This window comes from Cajanus cajan, chromosome 5, assembly GCF_000230855.2.
Source record: "Cajanus cajan strain Asha chromosome 5, NIPB_CcT2T_4, whole genome shotgun sequence".
Taxonomy (NCBI): domain Eukaryota; kingdom Viridiplantae; phylum Streptophyta; class Magnoliopsida; order Fabales; family Fabaceae; genus Cajanus; species Cajanus cajan.
This window is the reverse complement of record NC_138521.1, coordinates 64891072-64910005: the sequence shown is the minus strand read 5'-3', so window position 1 is coordinate 64910005 and position 18934 is coordinate 64891072. Positions and strand designations below refer to the sequence as shown.

The window sequence follows — 18934 nt, the reverse complement described above, 5'->3', positions numbered from 1 at the left end:
ATCAAACAACTAAGTTTACTTTTATGTACTTGGACATTCTCAATCTCCCTTTGTGAGTCATATCGTCTGCATAGACAAAATGGACATGATCAAATAAATAACATTTCAAGTTTAATTAAACAAAATCAGAAGGTGTTAACAACAATGTTGCATGTAATTAAAGATAGATGTTTGACGTACCCTTGGTTGAGGAGATGAGTGAGTTTGAGGACCTTAATGTGTGTGATACAGTTATAAGGAATTCTTCCTCCGCAAACGAAGGGGACAACGAAAGAAACGACATAGTAACTACCAAGTTGACTCCTTAATAATATCCAATCACGGTGACACGCCTTTTGTTGTTGTTGCCTGAAGAAGTTGTTTTCAAAATTTTCTTTTTCCAATAACATCTGTCACCCTTTTGGATATCATTCCATCTTATTTTTGGCAAATTGCTAGTTTAAGAAAAAAAACAAACATTTTTCCCGTTTTCATCGTTGCAAAACTATCTTGCATCTGGTGGGTGGGGTTGATGGAGGAGGTTTGATGCGATCAATCCTCTCCCAGAAATCACATATTTCTTTTGGGTTTTGATCCTTTCGAGGTTGGAGTTGTGGGAATTTGATACTTTTGTGAAATAGAGATATGCTAATGGCGATGGTGGTTGTGTAATTTAGAAGGTGGTTAATGTTTATTCCTCAAATCATTATTTGAAAGGGATAGTTGGAAGGTGGTGTCAAGTTCATAGTGCCCGCTTCGCAATTCCAAAAAGAATACAAGTTCTTCCAAAGGTACAAAGAATTTTTTTTGTATATATTGTAGAATATAATTTTGTGTTTTTGTTCGGTTTCTCAGATTTCCCGAATGGTTGAACCAATCTATAAAAAAAAAGAGTTGATTTTTAATATTTAAATGAAAATTTGAGAGTTGGTAATTCACTGGTTACGCGGACTCGTGGAGTTGTGGACAAAACTACCAAAACCTATTTCCCATCTCTCTCAAGAATCAGGAGAGGATGTTTGGTGGCCTTTGACCATTGCAGCCAATTATTTCGGATGTGTGAGAGACTTTGATCGAGTTTTGTTGGTTTGGTGAATAGAATTAATGAACCTATGACATAGAAGAAGATCTAACCAAAAAACCTTTATATTATTTCAGGATTTCAGATTGATTACGGTTTGATGATTTCATTTCGGAGGTGTTTGTCCGACAGAGAAACTGGTGCTTTTTGACGAGTCAGTGAAGGGACTCTACTTCCAATTTCCTGAATAGTTTGTTAATCGTGTTGTTATCTTGATTTGCTGGGACATGAAGTTTCTGAGCATTGTGGGGAATTCATTTGGATGTTCTGCATCTGGTGAGCGCTTAGTTTCTGCAGCAAGGGATGGGGATGTTCAAGAGGCCAAGGCATTATTGGATTATAACCCCCGTCTTGCAAGGTATTCCACTTTTGGAGTTCGCAATTCCCCTTTGCATTACTCTTCGGCTCATGGCCACCATGAGGTACTTAATTCAATATACTCCTTCTCCTTGTATCATGTTTTGCAATTCTCTTCCAAATGTCCATTGTGTTTTGCGTTGATGTAGATAGTGTATCTCTTGCTTGAGTCTGGAGTTGATATCAACCTCAGGAATTATCGTGGTCAGGTAATCTATGTTATTTTGTTTGAATGCCTCTTAAATTCAATCCTCAATATTTACATGTCATATCACGTGAAAGGGTCATCATCTGTTTTACTTACTTTTCTCAATTTATACCATTAACAGACTGCATTGATGCAAGCTTGTCAACATGGTCATTGGGAAGTGGTTCAGACCTTGATTCTTTTTAACGCCAATGTATGATCGTTACTACCAACCAAATTTGTTGCATAATTAATAACAATCAGATAAATTCTTGAATTATAAAACATTGGTCGTTAAATTGGATTGCAGATTCATAAAGAAGATTACCTAAATGGAGGTACTGCCCTTCACTTGGCTGCTTTGAATGGCCATACCAGGTGCATTCGGCTCCTTCTAGTGGACTACATACCTAGCGTCCCTAACTTTTGGAATGCACTACAGACAAATGATCATAAGTCAATCTTAGAATTTGATCGAAGGTACTATGTGTCTCTCTTAAGATCCTATTGCGTTCTTTCCATGTGGCAATGAGTTAATTTATCTTTAAATGGTTGCATATAAAGTGGCCTTTGCGAGGTAATTAACAGAACAGCTGATGGAGGCATCACTGCTTTGCATATGGCAGCACTAAATGGGCATGTTGAAAGTGTACAGTTACTCTTGGATTTGGGGGCTTCTGTGTCTGAGGTTACTGGGGAGGATGGAACTACCACAGACTTAATTGGTAATTGTTTGGCATTTTCTTATTCACAAAGTGGTCAAATATTTGATTTTGAAAGTCAGCATTTATGTCTGAGCTTCATGTTTGTTATCAAAGCTACACTGTCTGGTCATTTCTCACTAATATTTTCAACATTTCCATTTCTTGAATAACATCAGAATTTGCTTGGTTGGACTGAAAATAAACAAGCGAAAGCTTTAAATTTTTATTTTTATTTTTTTTGCAATTGCTTGGTACCACGAAAATTGGGAATGGCTGAAACTAACTGCAATTGATTAACATTCTAATTCCGTAATTGATAACCTCTCCTACAGCCTTAAAGTGAGTTGAAAATTATTTTTTTAGCTGTTTTCTATGCAAGAAGGATGATAGATTAAAAATAAAAAGCTTTCCATAATCCATATCACTCCAGATTATTTTTCTCTATATCTTTTAAGCTTAGACTAATCGTATGAGTGGGTTTCTCTCTCTACCATCCTTTTTTTTTTTTAAACATCATCAGTATGGCTGAGTCAGTATCAAATCCTATTAGATAGATATGGGCAAGATGTTCCTTTTCTCTATTATATAGGAGAAAATTAAATTGCGATTTGCTTCTTCGTGTTTAAAATTGAACACTCTTGTTTAGAGTAAATATAAGCACTATAACATAGCTTAAAATATATCATGAAATTTGAACACATTGCATCCAGTTAGTTTGGGCTAATGTAATTAGTTTTCACTTCTAGTAACTACTGTCTATACTTTATTTGTAGGTTCTGGAAGCACTCCACTCCACTATGCTGCATCTGGTGGAAATGCACAATGCTGTCAAGTGTGTTTCTATTTTCTTATAGAAGAAAACTATTATTTTGGATATGAAAATATATTATACTTCCAAATGAACATACAATTACTAAGTAATTGCCAGGTATATGAGTTGTCAGCATATTGAAGTTTCTTTTCTTTTCTTTTGTGTTATTGGTTGGTTCAGCTTTTGATTGCCAAGGGTGCCAATCTAACTGCTGAGAATGCAAATGGGTATGTATCACATGTCCTTGTTACTTTTGCTTTGCGATAATTTTATCATACTTACTACTTCAGATGGTAAAGATATAAACATTATGTAGTTCATACAAAATTTATTACTCTTCTAGAGGAGCCAAACAACTCCCTACTGCCCTGTCTTCTAATCATGAAAAAACTCGTAGCTAGTTTAATCTATAGCTCCTTTGGCTTTTGACCAGAAGCTTAAGTTTATTCTTGATGTTCTTGGTCATAGTATCCATGTTTCTGGGTTTTATCGTGTCCTTTTAATGAAACTGTTCTCTAAAAATTAGCTTCACTTCCTTTTTCTTTTGTCTTTTATAGTAGTAATTGGAATATTGCATTGTAGGTCATCTTTTGCTTAAATGCCATCCTCATCATTATATTAAGAATTGTATGTGGTATTATTTGTATAATTTGGATTTACCAGTGCATGCTCTTCTTTCCTTACAATTTGAGTTGAGGATAATTGTGTTTTATGATTGCGTTCTTTTCAAGAATCATTAGGTCTTTGTTGTCTAATTGTAATAAAAACCAATTGAACCTATCATAAGTTTAGTTACTGTAATGCTTTGTTGAATTTGAATAACGTGACTTGAGATTTATCTTGTCTAAATCACTTATTTGTCTTTGATGGCTTTAAAACTTTTTGGTTTACTCCTATGATCTTTGTTTTGAAGATGGACCCCCTTGATGGTTGCTCGTTCGTGGCATAGAAACTGGCTTGAGGACATCTTAAAAGAACCTCCAGCAGACCCCTTACAAGTTCTTCCATCTCCATATATATCTCTTCCACTTATGAGCATTGTGAGAATAGCTAGGTATGTGTTTTTGTTCTATCCTTTTATTATCAATTCAATCAAGTTCTTCCGATCAGTTTGCATGATTCTTCTGCTATCTCCTTTGTTCCTAGGATAACCAATTGAAAATTTGTGTCCCTAAGAATTAGCATGAATTTATTTTCTTAAGCCCGATTGAACAATTGTTTCCATTAATTTGTCCTGTCTGCTCTGACTTCAAATGAAGTAACAAGGCGGATTTGTCTTATCATGCTTTGAATGCGGTGTTTAGCCCAATTTTACAATATTATTGATGGAAGGAATTTATATTTCATTAGTGGACTGTTAAATGATTATTACGTTTCTAACTTACATCAATTCTTTTTTGGGTTCATTAATTTAATTTTGATATCTGTCATCATGACATCACTGGGAAACATACTTTGATCTTCTTATACTACACACCAAATAGGGATATATTTGGTCAAATTATGTTTCAAGTGCTCTACCAAACATTCCACCCTTATGTTGTTCGAACGCCGACTTAGCTTTGTGTAATTATCAAGTGGTTCAGTCAATGAAAGTATAAACTACAAATATTTGTGTGCATATTTTTCCACAGCAAATAATACGCTTGACATTACAAAGTAAAATTAGTATAAATTTTATCAACACATTTGATTTAACAAGTTAACTCTACCTCAAGCTGTGGTATTCAAATTAATGATTTCTAATGTTGCTCCTCCCTGCTTTTTGTTTCTGTTGTGATCATCCTTGATAGAGAATGTGGATGGAAGACGAATGACTTAGCACCAACATGCTTAGATCCATGCGCTGTTTGTTTGGAAAGGAAATGCATGGTCGCAGTGGAAGGTATACTCCTCTTAAATTGACACACAAACATATGTTCTTTGTTTAGTATTAATGCTGGATCCATGGTATGCAATTAGATTCTTTGGTATAGAAAATGATTGATTCTTTGAGCAAATGTTTTGTATTATGTTTAAATTTTTTTCCGTGAACAATTTTATTGTTTAGGAAACATGATGTAATTACCTTACATGAAAGGCCATATTACAATTTAATTTCCAATCTTTTAATTTTGACTTGCACGTTTACAAATATAAACATCAATCTTCGATATGGTTTTTGGATTTTGCAAGTGTTTCTAGTTCGTCAGAAATGATACATAATGGTACACTTCCATCCCCTTTATATATGGGTTGCCATTGAATGTACTAAAATCAATACTACAGTTTGCATGGGGCACTATAAAAATTAGAAACAAATAGAAGCTATGATCCTAGTCCCTAAGGATGGTCGTGGGGAGTTACGAGGATGTTAGATCAGTAGTTGTGTAGCATTCTGCTATTATTCTCTTCAATTCATTTCATTATATATTTCTTACATCTGATGATGGTGGTGCATGCAGGTTGTGATCACGAGTTTTGCACACAATGTGCCTTGTATCTTTGTTCCACAAACTCTACCTCAACAACCACAACAGGCCCCCCAGGTTCAATTGCTTGCCCCCTTTGTAGGCACGGCATAGTCTCATTTGTGAAGCTTCCAGATACAAGGCCATTACACAAGGGAATGCATAGGACATCAAATTTGTCCCTATCATTTTGCAAATGTTCAAGTGAGGTGTTGGGGGACTCTAGTGACATTACCACCCCATTTTGCAAACAAACATCAAGTGGATCCAAATCATCTTCCCCTTCAAAAGCATTTCGCTCCCTGAGCTGCCAAGCGTTCCCTTCATTCAGAATGAACCCCAGCCTTTGTTTGGGAGCAGAAGTTAGTCCTTCCTTAGCCCCTAGCAATGGGAACAAGAACTTGAGGAAAAACTTGGCTAGATGTTCTAGTTCTGGGTTCAAACAATCATCTTCTCGAGCAGAGAGAAGGAAGTCATGGTTTTGTTCCCTCAATCAATCTGTCGCCACAGGCAATGGTTGTTGATTACATTTTGATCTTTTCATGCTTTTCCTTTATCACACACCAATCACTATGAGTAGTATCCAACAAATTTGTACTCGTGATTCCAATTATCATCCACTGTTCACAACACAGCTTGTAAATACCTAGCCCAATTGTTCAGCTAGGACAAGCATTTCTTTTTTGGCAACATATTTCACAACAAGATTCATGTTTTGTGCATGCAAATGCAAACTACTCTCTACGTGGAAATTCATGGCTGATAATTATGATTAATGAAATAGCAACCCGTAAACTAGCTAGTTGAAGGAAAATCTGATGGTTTGTGATAAATCTAACATGGTGCATATATTATTTGAAATTTGGACAAAAGTGTTTTTTTGTACATGGAGAAAGCCACTGGGGATGTTAGTGCACATCGCAATTTCATTAAAGTTGGCTAAGGGGTCAGAGGCTCATAATCTAAATGATATTGATGCCTTAATTCAGTTTTCAGTAAAACAATAAATCTGTGCCAGCAGGGCTTAGGAATTATGGGCCATTGGATCCAGTATCCCATGTGCAGTAGGAATTATCACCGTTCGGTAGCCTCTTTTCATAGAAATTGCAATCTAAACAACATACAACTAAATATATAAAAGAACAAAATAAGGTATTAAAAAAGTTTCATTGTCGTCGATGTAATATTTTTTTATTGATTAAAAAAATATTTTATTAAAAAATAGAGTTTAATATACCATGTATATAGATAATATTATTGAGATTTGTTTGTCCATGAAAATGACTTAAAATAAGGTTAAAAATACTGTAAAAAAAAACTATAAAATAGGTAGCTGTGGGTTAAATCATATAAATTAGAAATTATGCTTTAAATTGTTTTTTGAGACTTGGAATATGTATAATATGAAATATAAAGATGTTAGATTTAATTTGGTTGAATTTGGAATTTATTTGAGTAGTATATGATCCTAAAAGAGTGACTTTTGGTTCAAATAAATGGCTATTCTCAAGACAATCTTTTTTCCCCCTATATATGGACATGGTTCAATGTTTTAAATTGTGTTTGGGGACTTGGAATGTGTATATTATGGATTATACTGATATTGGAATTAATTTGAGTGAGTTTGGGGTTGAATTTAGTTTGAATGTGATTTGAAAGTGTGATCTAAACATGTTATAAGTTGATTGTGATATGATAGTTCTGTTTCTTTTATGACATCCAATATAGATGTTTGGTATAATATTTGATGTACTTTCATACTCTAAAGGAGATATCAAGATTGTATGTGAATGCATAAGTTGCGGTGTGATGTTAGGATTCCAGTTAATGATTTGGAATGTATCATTTTTGCATAACTTTTACCAATGTTGGAGTCCTCTTCATTCTGATATGAAGGTATATGACTTTGTTGAAATATTTTGGATCATTAATGATTTGATACTTTTTGAGACACTTATTTTATCTTACTGCTTTGACAATTCATGTTGGTTTTATTATGCCAAAGTGCTTTCTTGGAGATACTTAAAGAAACAATGAACAAGAAGTCATTTGATGAGGCAGGTGTTAATTCTAAGGAACTTTGGGAAGAGGTGACTACCAAATAAAATGCGAGTTTCATGGGAGATTCACTAATGAGGAGACAGAACATAGACAAAGTCTCAATTAATGATCACTATATTTTATAGTTTTACACATGTTTTGTAGTTTAGGATGCATAATATTATTTTGCATATTACTTTACTTATTATGTTCACATTTAAAACTCTTTTGATTATATATATGATTGACACTTACCATTTCTTATAATTTGTATGTAATTTGGTCTATTGAGAAATAACATAGAAAATGTAAATATTTTGGTCAATTGAAAACTCATTAATTGATAAAATCGTATATAAACTATTTGATATTTTCTAATTTGTAGGTTTTGTTTAGAGATGCTCCCAAATTAGATAAAGTATTTTTAATAAAATCACTTTTAAGATCGATTATTTTATAATCAATTTTAAAAATAAAAAGAACTAATTTTAAAGTATTTTTTTTTCACTTGTGGAAAAAATATGTTCTTTAAATATGTGTTTAACGATTTGATCTATAAGATCATGTGTATAAGAGAAAATCGGTTAAAAGAAGTCAACTTCTTAAGGATGTGTTTGAGATGAGGAAGTAGTAGAGAATGGAAATGAAGTTTGAAGATGTGAAAGTTAAAAATTATGGTGTATTTGGTAGGTCAAAGAGGAGGAAAGTATAAGAATGTTAATGTGAGCCCTAGCAAAACTCATCCTTTAAAATAAGGGGCAAGTGTGTGAAACTTTCCATTGTAGATGATAAAAAATGTGTATGATTTTTGTTTGAATGATTAAGTTATACATATGTGTGTAATAAAACTATAATGATAATATTAACTATAATAATTTTAAATAGAATTATTTATAAAAAAAATTATATGTATAGGTTTATTTTTAAATAATAGTAACACAAAATAATTTTTATTTATTATTTTTAATAAAATTAACTCCCACTTTATTTCTTTTCTATTTTCTTCTTATTAGACAACATTTATTTTCATTATATTTTTTTTTACTTATTTTTCTACACTTCATACTTCTTTTATCTTATTTTCTCTCTATTTCTTTCTTCTTTTTTATTTTTTATTTTTATTTTTTTTTTATCAAACATAGTGTAAATATATCTCAGTAACTTGAAAAATTGGTCTTTTAGGTGGAGGATATCAGGAATTTTTTTTTGTTAAAGATAATAAGTTATGTATAAAATATGTTTTTTAATCATTATAAAATAAATATATTTTTTACCTCTTTTCATAGTAGTTTTATTTATTTTTCAAAATTTGAAATAATCATTACTAAGCATTTGAGAAAATTTCAAAGAGATGTAAAATCAAGTTTGTGGTACATATATATATTTGGAAAAATGCAATGGTATGAGGTGAGAAAAAAGCATAATACAACTTTGCACGCAAAGTTGGTTACTTCTGCATTAGACTTTCTCTTCTTTTCTAGTTGATTTTGAATTTCTATTTTCATCTCTCCACTTCGTTCTATCCCATCAAACTCTACCATGTTTCATATCTCTTAGGATGTGCAGTTGTGTAAAAGAGATAGGGTTTTCAAAGTACTGAAATGTTTTGCTATTTTTTTTTCATACACGAATTTCTCATAATGGTTTTGTTTTGTTTTTAATTTTGTGGGATCTATTACTTCTTTTGTACTTTTATAAAATTCAAATTATAAGTATTGTTCGATCAATTTATATGATTTAATTTAACATGTCTTTTGTATGAATTATTTTTAACTAAAGTCATTTTTCTTATTCAATAAACAGTTAAGAGAGTAAAAGTTTCATTAGTTTTAGGGATAGTTTTAAAAAAAATATATAAAAATATAAATTTAAGGCAAATTTAATATTATGATTAAATTTATTTAGAAAAAATTAATAATTGGGCTTGGTGATTAGCCGAAACCCGAAACCCGAATAAGAGGTAGAAATGGAGCAATCTATTTAGAGTGGGCCTGGCCCGGAATGCGAAAGAAGAAATTAGTGGAAATGAATGAGTAAGCAGAGAAAAAGAGAAAGAGAAGAGAAGAGAAGGATAATACAAAAAGAAAATGACGGTTCTTTCTTCTTCTCTCTGTTCCTCTTCTTCAATATCGTTTCCGTTGACATCTAATTGCTATGGCTTCACTTTCAGAACCCAAATCCAATCCTCAGCTTCCACCAACATTTTTACCCAAAAACTCATCGACACCAATCTCTTAACCATCGCCGAGTCCTTCTACGAGGATGAGCTTTGGGCCGCAGCCTCTCTCCGCGTTCGTTCCTTCCACCAATTCCGCCACGACACCTTCGGAGTGCAAGTCTCTCTCTCTCACTTCAATCTTTTCCTTTTTCAATTTTTCAAATCTCATAAGGGTGCGCTTGAATTGTGATAAAAGAGTGATTTTTACCAAGTAATGTAACACGGTGCGTTCCGCATTTCGTGTTTGTTAAGTTCTGTTAGGATCATACGAGGTACTTGGCTGAGCGCGAGTTCGAAGCACTTAAGGAGCGTGTTTCCGGGAAAAGATTGGGCTTCAGAAGAGTCTCTTGCATAAATGCTTCCCTTCCTTTGTCGCATATTGCCACTCTCTCCTATGATTTATGCTCTTCATGTAAGGTTCGTTTGTTTCCTCCTTTCATTTGTTAATTATGTCAATGTGTATGTTTAGAGATGGAGATGTCTCGTGGATCATAGATCATGTATCTCTATCTTCTTTGAAAATTCACGTGCAGCTTCTTTAGATTACTAAAGTTAAATGTACAGATCTGTCTTTCATACATATCATAGAGTTGTAACGTTTGTTTGGTGTCAAACCTCAACTCCATCAAATAAATTGTTACATGGGATGAGTTTTCTATGCGTAGATTTGTTTAGTGGCGTGCTGTTTCTGGTTTCTTAAAAAAATTAATTTGATTTTCGATAAAATTGTAGTTTTCTTCCAATGGAGAGGACAGGATCGTAGTTGGCACTCTTGATCTTAATCAGTGCTTGAGCCTTCCTGATGAAATCGCAGGGGTGAAGCCAGAGGTATTTCTTTTATCTCCTGAATTTCTAAAATTGTATGCATGTTTAAGTGTCTGAATTTTCCAGGTAACCAGGTTTTGAGTTTTGACATGTTAGTTGACAACTTTACTAATTTGTACAATGCTGCCTCCGTCTGATTGTTTTAATGTTTGACTGTTGTAGGTAATGGGAGCTGATATCACCAGGGCATACCTCAGTAATGTTTGTGTTGCTAGAGAGTTGCACAGAAATGGGTTGGCTTATGCACTTATTGAAAAGTCAAAGTTGGTTGCTTATGATTGGGGTAAGAATAAAAAAGTAGCATTTAATTTCTATGTGGATGTTGCTGTTGCTATCCTTTACACTGCCTTTAAAAAAAAGTATTTGTGTGCACTCTTTAAGTGCCGCGGTCATTACCAATTATATCAATTGTACTTGTAAGAGTAGATTCTTTTTTCATTTTTTGCTCGTAAAGCTTTGGCACTCTGGTCGAACTTGATTTAGGGAACCCTTATTTCCAAATCCTAATCTTTGTTTTGATGAGGATTTTTTTTTAATTTAAAATTATTTACCCGCTCTCCCAATATTTGGTCCTAATTAGCAAAAATCTTGGATGTTCGGTGAAAATTAGGAAATTCAGTTGGAAGTAAAGATGATTCTTGATCGTAACATAAGTAAATCATCATTGCTATTATATTGGACTAGTATACGTGTAGCAGCAATACAAAACTAATCTTATTGATGATTTTGATGATGTAAACTTCTCTCGCTCTTTGATAATCTCAATTTTTCTCTTTCAGGCATAACAGATTTGTACGTCCATGTTGCTGTTGACAATGAACCAGCTAAGAAATTGTATATAAAGAGTGGGTTTGTACATGAAAGTGATGAACCTGCGTGGCAGGCCAGGTTTCTAGATCGACCCCGAAGACTTCTCCTATGGTCGGGGCTCTCAAGGACCTAATTTAACTATTATGCTATATCACGTGTTAATAAGGTTTCTTGTCTATTCTTAAGTTATTTTCAAAATATTTCTACCTTGGCTCATATGAGTTCTTTTTCCTTTCATTCCAATGTTCAAATGTAACGTGTTTTGCCATTTTAGCAAATTTGATGACAAGGATACTCTCTCTCCTTAAGATATGATGCTATGGAATATTAAGCATACATTGTTTTGGCTCAAAAAGTTGCCTTAGAAAACGGAACTCGCATTTACCTAGCATATGCGTATGTTATTTACAGTTTAACAAGCATTTGGTGCTGCGGAGCATTATAAGAATATAGAGTCTGTTCGAATTTAGTCTTTTAGTCTAGGACTTCAGAAGGTTTCTCAACTGCAAATAAAAAATATATTTCTTTAGTAAAAAATTCTTAAAAACACTTATAAACTTGTATCCAAACATATTTTGTTTCTAGTATCTGCTATTACCTTAAATAATAGAAAAAGCGAAAAATAGTCTCAAAATATATCTTTGGAATAAACTAGGCCTTTTGACATACATTTCATCCTTCTTAAATTCCTTCAAAACCATCGTAAACTATTAGTAACAATTAAAATATGATGACAAATTTGTCAAAAGTGTCCATATACAGTTGCGAATATTAAATAATAAATACTATCTTAACTCCGATAAGAATTATCCGTCTATCTTACTCGAAAAGAGATCCCAAAAAATGTAATTCATCTTTTTAAGAAAAAAATAGATCATCTCAAAATATAGAAGCCATTTACAAGCTGTCTACTGCAAAATTTCCTAGTAAGCAATAAATTAACAGACATGAAACAACATAAATTCATCTCAGAGAGACCAATTTACCAGAATTAAAATTGGAGTGCAGCAACGAGAAGAAATGATAAATGGACTGTCACGATGCCAAATTTGCTGCAGAACAGGTGAATATTGCTATCTTGTTCGAACATATACAACAATTGAAGCTTGAAGATCACGATCAACCTTGAAGTGAGCATTAAAAAATCTTTTTTCCTGTTGTTGAATCCCAATGTTAGAAAATAGAGGACAAATTGCCGGTATTAAGCTTCAGAAAACCGTGTAATACTTAACTTAGGGAAGTCCCATTAATTACCTCTCTATAATCAAATGAAATTAAAAGGTTCCTCAATTTTTGTTCTTCTGAATCAAATAAAACAATGTGGCTGGGCAGAGACATGTTTTTTGCATATTCAGACACAAAAGGAACAGGGTCCATCAAGAAACGGTCAGACTCATCAGGAACTCCTTTCTCTTCACTGTTGAACATGATTCATTAACACGAATTATGAACTTATTGAAGTCCCATTTAAGATTAGAAGCTATAGCAGAATTGTATATTCCAAACCTTGGCGTGCAGTCCAGAAATTGCATTGGCAGGTTATGATGCAGCATTGAATAGTAGGGAGTGGCATGGCATGGCGTTAGGAATAGGATGCTTTTCAATTTCCCATGAAGAGCTTCTCTAGCAAGGTGGTTCATGACATCCTCAGGTCCTCTCTGTTAGAAAATAAAGAATATATTAAATATTTATTCTAGGTTCTTACAGAAGTTTTTTTTGCTCAACTCTTGATATAAAAAGGACTGGAGATAATAATATATAAACACATCAAATCGGAACAAAACAATAACAAGAAAATTAATAATTTCTATATCCTAAATTGCAAGTGTATAATAGCAAGACCCGTCAACTCCAAGTAAAGGAGGGAGAGTAAGCGAGAGAGACCTGATGAACCAAACTCATATACAAAGCCATTGGAATATTGGTAGCCAGCAAAAATAAGATAGCAAATCCCATCTTGGGAGGAAATCCGGTATGTTTTTTTGAAGTTTCTTTTCCCTTATACTCTGCATAACCAGGATCTTTTATCACAGCCAAAGAATAACCAGAAAACATCAGAGCTATGGGAAGAACTGGCAAGACAAACCTGTATCTCACAGTAAATATTATCATAAATCAAGTTTAAGTCGATAGACCTGGTATATGTTAATATGCATATGTAAATTTTTCAGATTGAAATACCTGAATTCCTTGTGACCCAATAAACTGTAGAAACCCAAAACCCATGCAAGAAGGCCAGAAAGCTTCCATTGTTTGGAATAAATGATACCAGCTATACAAAATGGTAAGTGAGAGAAGATCATGACTGGAAACCCCTGAGTGAAGTACCAGTGCCACTTGTGAGTTCCATAATAATCTCCTCCCGCGGAAAGAAAATTGAATTTTAGAAAATTAAGTGGCACAAGAATCCATGTTCCATACATGAAACGATCTAATAAGAAGGTAAGTCCAAGTACCAGGATCCTGATGGAGTGAGCCAAAGTGTTAATAAATATGGTCTTCGGTGAGAAGGGAAACAGGAAAAGAAAATCACACAGGATGATATGTGATTATCTAAAAGCAAAATTACTAAACAACACTGTATTTTCATAACAACAAATCACAAAATTGTGGGAACTTTCAGGAAAGGGGTGGTCCAATGTTATCCTGTAAGTAAAAGTCATACAGAATTTATAAGGTAAGTTCTAATGGGAACTTGGAATGGAACCAAGGATAGTGCTAGAGTCAGATAACAACCGAATTCATTTTAGACTAGAAATATATTTCTTGTTCCTTATTTAATTAGAAGCAAGTGATTTTGAGAAGTAATAATAGTTTGAATAAAATTTAATTTAGGCTAAATTTGCAGTTACTAATGCTTTTTGACGACATGAAATGTCAGCAAACTTTCCAAAAACCTAACATGTTAAATTAATGTTTTTAGTAAGTGCAATAAAATAAATCTCATGGCATATTTATATGCTATAATAAAAAAGCTCACTATCAAAATAAATCCTAGTTATATGGATCCACAAGGAAAATAACACAAAATTTACGCATCCTTCCCCAATTGCCATGAAGCTCAGCATGTATATAGACTGAAACGCTAGGAAATAAATAGCGCCCTCCCCCACCCCCACCCAGCCCCTCAAACTCCTTACACACAGGTAAAATAATAGCATGTAAACACTAAACAGTCCCAAAACATACCCAATAGGAGCCACCTCCAAAAACACGAATTTGAATCTGTCACGTGCGCTTAAAAGCTCAAGCAGGCCAACATACATCCATGTGATTGCACTTGTTGGTCGGATAGCACAAGCAAATGCAGCCACAACTAAACCCCACTTCCTTGAAACAAAGGAGCAGTTACTTTTAGATCTCAAGCAGGGCCAAAAGTATAGAGACACTAGTGTAAAAACAGTCTCCAAGCTATTCGATAGCGTTCGAGAAAAGCAATAAAACATAAACCAATTGGACAACTGGGAAAAAAGCTGAAACAATAGTGTTAAGTTTTCAATTTTCATACACAATCTCGAACAATGTAAAGCATCAACAACGTCTAATAACATTAAACAGGTAAACAAAATAGTAGGATACTGCCCATTTTGCAACAGAGTCACCAAAGAGAACCGCAGAAAGCTTGTACATGTATAAATCACCAACTGCAGAGAACACAGACTGCAGTAGCCGTGGAGCTCTCATCTAGAAAAAAATTACTAGAATTTAGTTTTCATAAAAAAATTCTCAACCAAATAATAAACTTGCCGGAAATACTTTTTAAGAGAGAAAATTAAGAAGAAAAAATAAAATAAGTTTCACCTCTTTACCAAAAAAAAAAAAATAAGTTTCACCTAAACTAAAATAAACTTACACATAACGTCTTAATTTTTTTAAAATCTTATTTTAACTAATACATAAGCAAATTTTAACTTTTCTTCCAAAAATTGAGGAGAAATTTATCTAAACATATCATAAATAAGAATTTTAAAATAATAATAATAATAATACTTACACTAAAATGAAACAGACGAGAATACATTAATTGTTTAATTAAGCTGTTACATACAGATTCAAAGTGTTTACCATAATCCAAGGGGTATCAAGACGCAGTAACTCGAGTAACCTATAAAGAGGAACGAAGATCATTGGATGCAAGTAGCTTCGGATACCCTGTTTCCACTCCCACGTTAAGTGGCCGTACCTGCCAGATCAGCGTTTACGAGGCATCGACGAAGAAACAAACGGAGGTTTAACGGAAAAACGAAAAGGGAAATTGATGGAAGGGTACCCAAACGCGACGCTATGCGCAACCTCGGGGCCCTGCCAGTGTTCGTCGGGGTTGAAATAAGTCTGCACCAAAACGGAATTCACTATTCGGAATGCCAAACACAAAGCGAAGACTCGCTTGTGTGAGGAATGCTCTGAATCTGATTTGGATGGAATTGGAGTTTGGGAATTGCGTTTGTCTGCATCTTTGTCGCTGTTGTGCCTTCGTCTCATTGTTCGAGAATGTGAACTTTGAAGTGTCTTTCTCTCTTTTTTCTTTCGTTCTTACTCTGTTGTTAGTAGAGCAAATATTAAACTCATTTGTTTGAGTTGTGTGTGCTTCTCCTGCGCAAAGAATAGCGTGGACTTCGACATATTCGAGTGGCCTGCAACATTTTTAATGGGCCGATTCAAATTGGGCTTGGGCTTTTCTTTAAATGGGCACAACACGGAAGAAACCCGTTTTGTGATCTAACATGTTCTCAGTTCTAGTGACTTCAACATTTTTCTTTTACAGAAAAACAATTTTGTAGAAAAAGAAAAAAAAGGGAAGTCACAGAAACGCACTTAAAACGATAAATCCTCTAGTTTGAAATTTGAAATTAAACTATGTAAGTGCAAATAAAACTAATACTTCCTCTATTTTGAAATAAATATTATTTAAGAGTGTTGCATAGATATTAACGAAATATTCAATTTAATAATATTTTAAAACTAATTTTCTTTCTTCTTGAAAAAATATTATTAATATTTTTCTCCTAAAAACTGAATACTTATTAAACACTAATATAGAAGAAAAAGGATAAAGTTAAAAAAGTAATAAACGTTTTCATGGTATTATAAAATGATAGATAAATCGTGACAAAAACATTATTACAATGAAACTTACTTCATAAGAAAGGAAGTAAATATTAGTTTCATTCTTATTTATTTATTTATTCACTTTATTTTTTATCTATCTCTTTCAAAATTAATATGCTATAAATGATTACCTCTTTCAATCATTTTTTTTATATTTAATTATCTAGGACTAATGATCTATTTCATCTCAATAATTACATAGAACTTACTTTTTAATTCCTATACAAATACTTCTAATCCTCTTTTGAACTTTGTTACAATAATTAAGATCATTAACAGTGAACAATGTGGCTTTGATGTGCCTCTAACATGACATTAATGTGTATTTTGCTTTACGTTCCAGTCTACATATTGTCACTATTTATATATTTTAGTTTTTATATTTGCACTAATGTAGTTTTGTATACTTTTATAATCTTTACCTTTTAATCTTTATATTTAGAAATTTCTTGTTTTAGTTCCAAATGTTTTCATGTTTTAATTCTCATTAACATTTTTCATTTTTCTTCTTTCTCCTGCTTCTTCCATCTATGATTCTTTTTTCCCTCATCAACACCTTTTTCTTCTTTTATTTCATAGGTTCTCCTTCTTCTAAATTTTCCTATATCAACTAATTTTTATTAATAGTAAATTGTAGAGTCTTTGTGACTACAAAATTTAAATGGATTTATTGACCAATATTAGATAGGAGAGTTGTCAAACAGGTCAAACTAGATTGATAGGTTAATAATTGTAAAAGTTAGCTAACTCACTTTATCTTAAAATTGTTATACATCACTTCTCTTGTGACTTGGTTTGCCAGATTAAGCTAAATTGACTCCTTTTATTTTTTAATTTTATTTAAATTTTACAAAAGAAAATATAAAAAAAATCGAACATGAAAGGAAGAGAACTATACACATACGACAAACCAGGGAAACATGATAATAGAAGTTATATTAAAAAGTTAAAAGTAATTTTAATTTAAATGATGATATTAATTAAATATATATTTTTTAATTTTTGTATTATGTTATCAAATGAATAGATAAAAAAGGAAGAGAGGTAATATTTTCTAATAAAAAGAAGATATAAAATGTAAGTAAGTAAATATCACATTATTATTTCAAAATACATAAATCTCAAAAAAGAATAATAATTTTTTCCTTAGATATAATATATGTAGTTAACACAAAGCTTATATTATTAAATCATTATAATCGAATTAGTGGTTAAAAGGTTAAAATAGATACTTGAAAATTTAGATTTGATCTTCATTGGCATAATTATAAAATTTCTTAAGAAAAACTTACACCATTGTTAGTTAACTCCAAATTTTCCTACTAAATTAACAACGTTATAAAGAAAAAGAGACACGTGATGTAAGAAAAATAAATCTTGTTTTTTTGGTAAAAGTTGATGTAGTTTTTTATTATTATTATTATTATTATATTTTTTTATGTACTTATCTCTTAGAGCAACTTCAACGGGAGTTTCTTGGCTCTTCAAGCAACTTGGCTCTTCAAGCAACTCTAACATGGATTTCTTAGCATTGGAGAAGGCTGAGCTGGCAGCAAGGGTTTCTTGCAGAGGAGAGAGGATTGCTTCAGTAAGAAACGGTTGCTTACATTTTTAAAATGAAGGAGGCGCAGCAGAGAACAACGGAGGACGGCGGAGGCGCGATTGGACGGCGGCGGCGTCCGGGTGGACAGCGGAGGCACGCCGGTGGACAGCGGAGGTGGTCAGCGGAGGCGCGTCGGTGGACAGCGGAGGTGAACGTTCTGTCGTGGGTGGCCAGCGGAAGCGCGCCGGTAGACATTGGAGGCGCGCCGGTGAACGTTGTGGCTGGACCAGCGCAGTGGCGGCGGCGGAAGCGGCAGCGACAGCGGCAGAAGCGACCAGCGCAGTGCATTTTGGAAGAAAAGGAAAGGGGAGAGATAAAAAAGGAAAACCTTTACGAAGAGAAGAAGAGGAAAGGGGAGAAAAAAAAAAAAAAAGAAAAGAAAACCCTTTAAAAGAAATAAGAATTAAAAAGTACAAATTAAAAAATTAAAAATTAAAAAATTAAAAAATTAATTAAAAAGATAAGAAAAGATCCGTTGAAGTTACAAATAGCCGTTGTCAAATTATAAAAGATCCGTTGTTAAATAGCCGTTGGCAATTTTTTTTTATAAAAAAAAATCATTATAAATATGCATCAACCTAATTCAAAAAATTTGGACCTCTTTAACTCTCTTCTACTTCTTTTATCTTGCTTGTTTTGCTCTCAAAAATGGATTCTAACCAATACAATCATCAAAAAATTTTAAATTCTTTCCAAAACCAACCACCACCGATGAGTGCAAATTCTCAAATTCCTCCACAATATGTTATGTATCCACCAT

General features: G+C 33.1%; 3 protein-coding genes across 5 annotated transcripts; 2 read left to right on the top strand and 1 right to left on the bottom strand.

The window, feature by feature from the left end:
* Positions 1-156: 156 nt before the first annotated feature.
* On the top strand, positions 157-6321 carry LOC109811863 (E3 ubiquitin-protein ligase XBAT32). Its single transcript, XM_020375703.3, has 11 exons — positions 157-770; positions 1138-1482; positions 1567-1626; positions 1747-1818; positions 1915-2084; positions 2169-2329; positions 3082-3140; positions 3300-3346; positions 4033-4173; positions 4913-5004; positions 5564-6321. The coding sequence occupies exons 2-11, from the start codon at positions 1288-1290 to the stop codon at positions 6091-6093; spliced, it is 1527 nt and encodes a 508-aa protein (XP_020231292.1). The 5' UTR covers positions 157-770; positions 1138-1287; the 3' UTR covers positions 6094-6321.
* A 3308-nt stretch (positions 6322-9629) lies between these two features.
* On the top strand, positions 9630-11798 carry LOC109811855 (Acyl-CoA N-acyltransferases (NAT) superfamily protein). The gene is given in 6 exon segments (XM_020375695.3): positions 9630-9826; positions 9829-9945; positions 10089-10244; positions 10560-10655; positions 10815-10935; positions 11432-11798. Coding segments are annotated over 6 exon segments (717 nt in total). The 5' UTR covers positions 9630-9763; the 3' UTR covers positions 11596-11798.
* A 27-nt stretch (positions 11799-11825) lies between these two features.
* On the bottom strand, positions 11826-18502 carry LOC109811854 (Alg9-like mannosyltransferase family). 3 transcript variants are annotated; one of them, XR_014434202.1, is made up of 12 exons: positions 18179-18502; positions 15733-16096; positions 15528-15645; positions 15042-15146; positions 14652-14935; positions 13644-13925; positions 13347-13548; positions 12969-13120; positions 12717-12879; positions 12449-12616; positions 12061-12151; positions 11832-11965 (listed from the first exon to the last, which is right to left on the bottom strand). XR_014434202.1 is itself a non-coding variant. In XM_083075678.1 (10 exons), exons 2-10 carry the CDS (start codon positions 15942-15944, stop codon positions 12536-12538), a joined length of 1599 nt encoding a protein of 532 aa, XP_082931804.1. In that variant the 5' UTR covers positions 15945-16096; positions 18179-18502; the 3' UTR covers positions 12253-12535. The 3 variants fall into 3 exon arrangements, 1 of the variants encoding a protein (XP_082931804.1); XR_014434203.1 differs by lacking the exon at positions 12061-12151 and having other exon boundaries at positions 11826-11965; XM_083075678.1 differs by lacking the exons at positions 11832-11965; positions 12061-12151 and having other exon boundaries at positions 12253-12616.
* Positions 18503-18934: the final 432 nt, after the last annotated feature.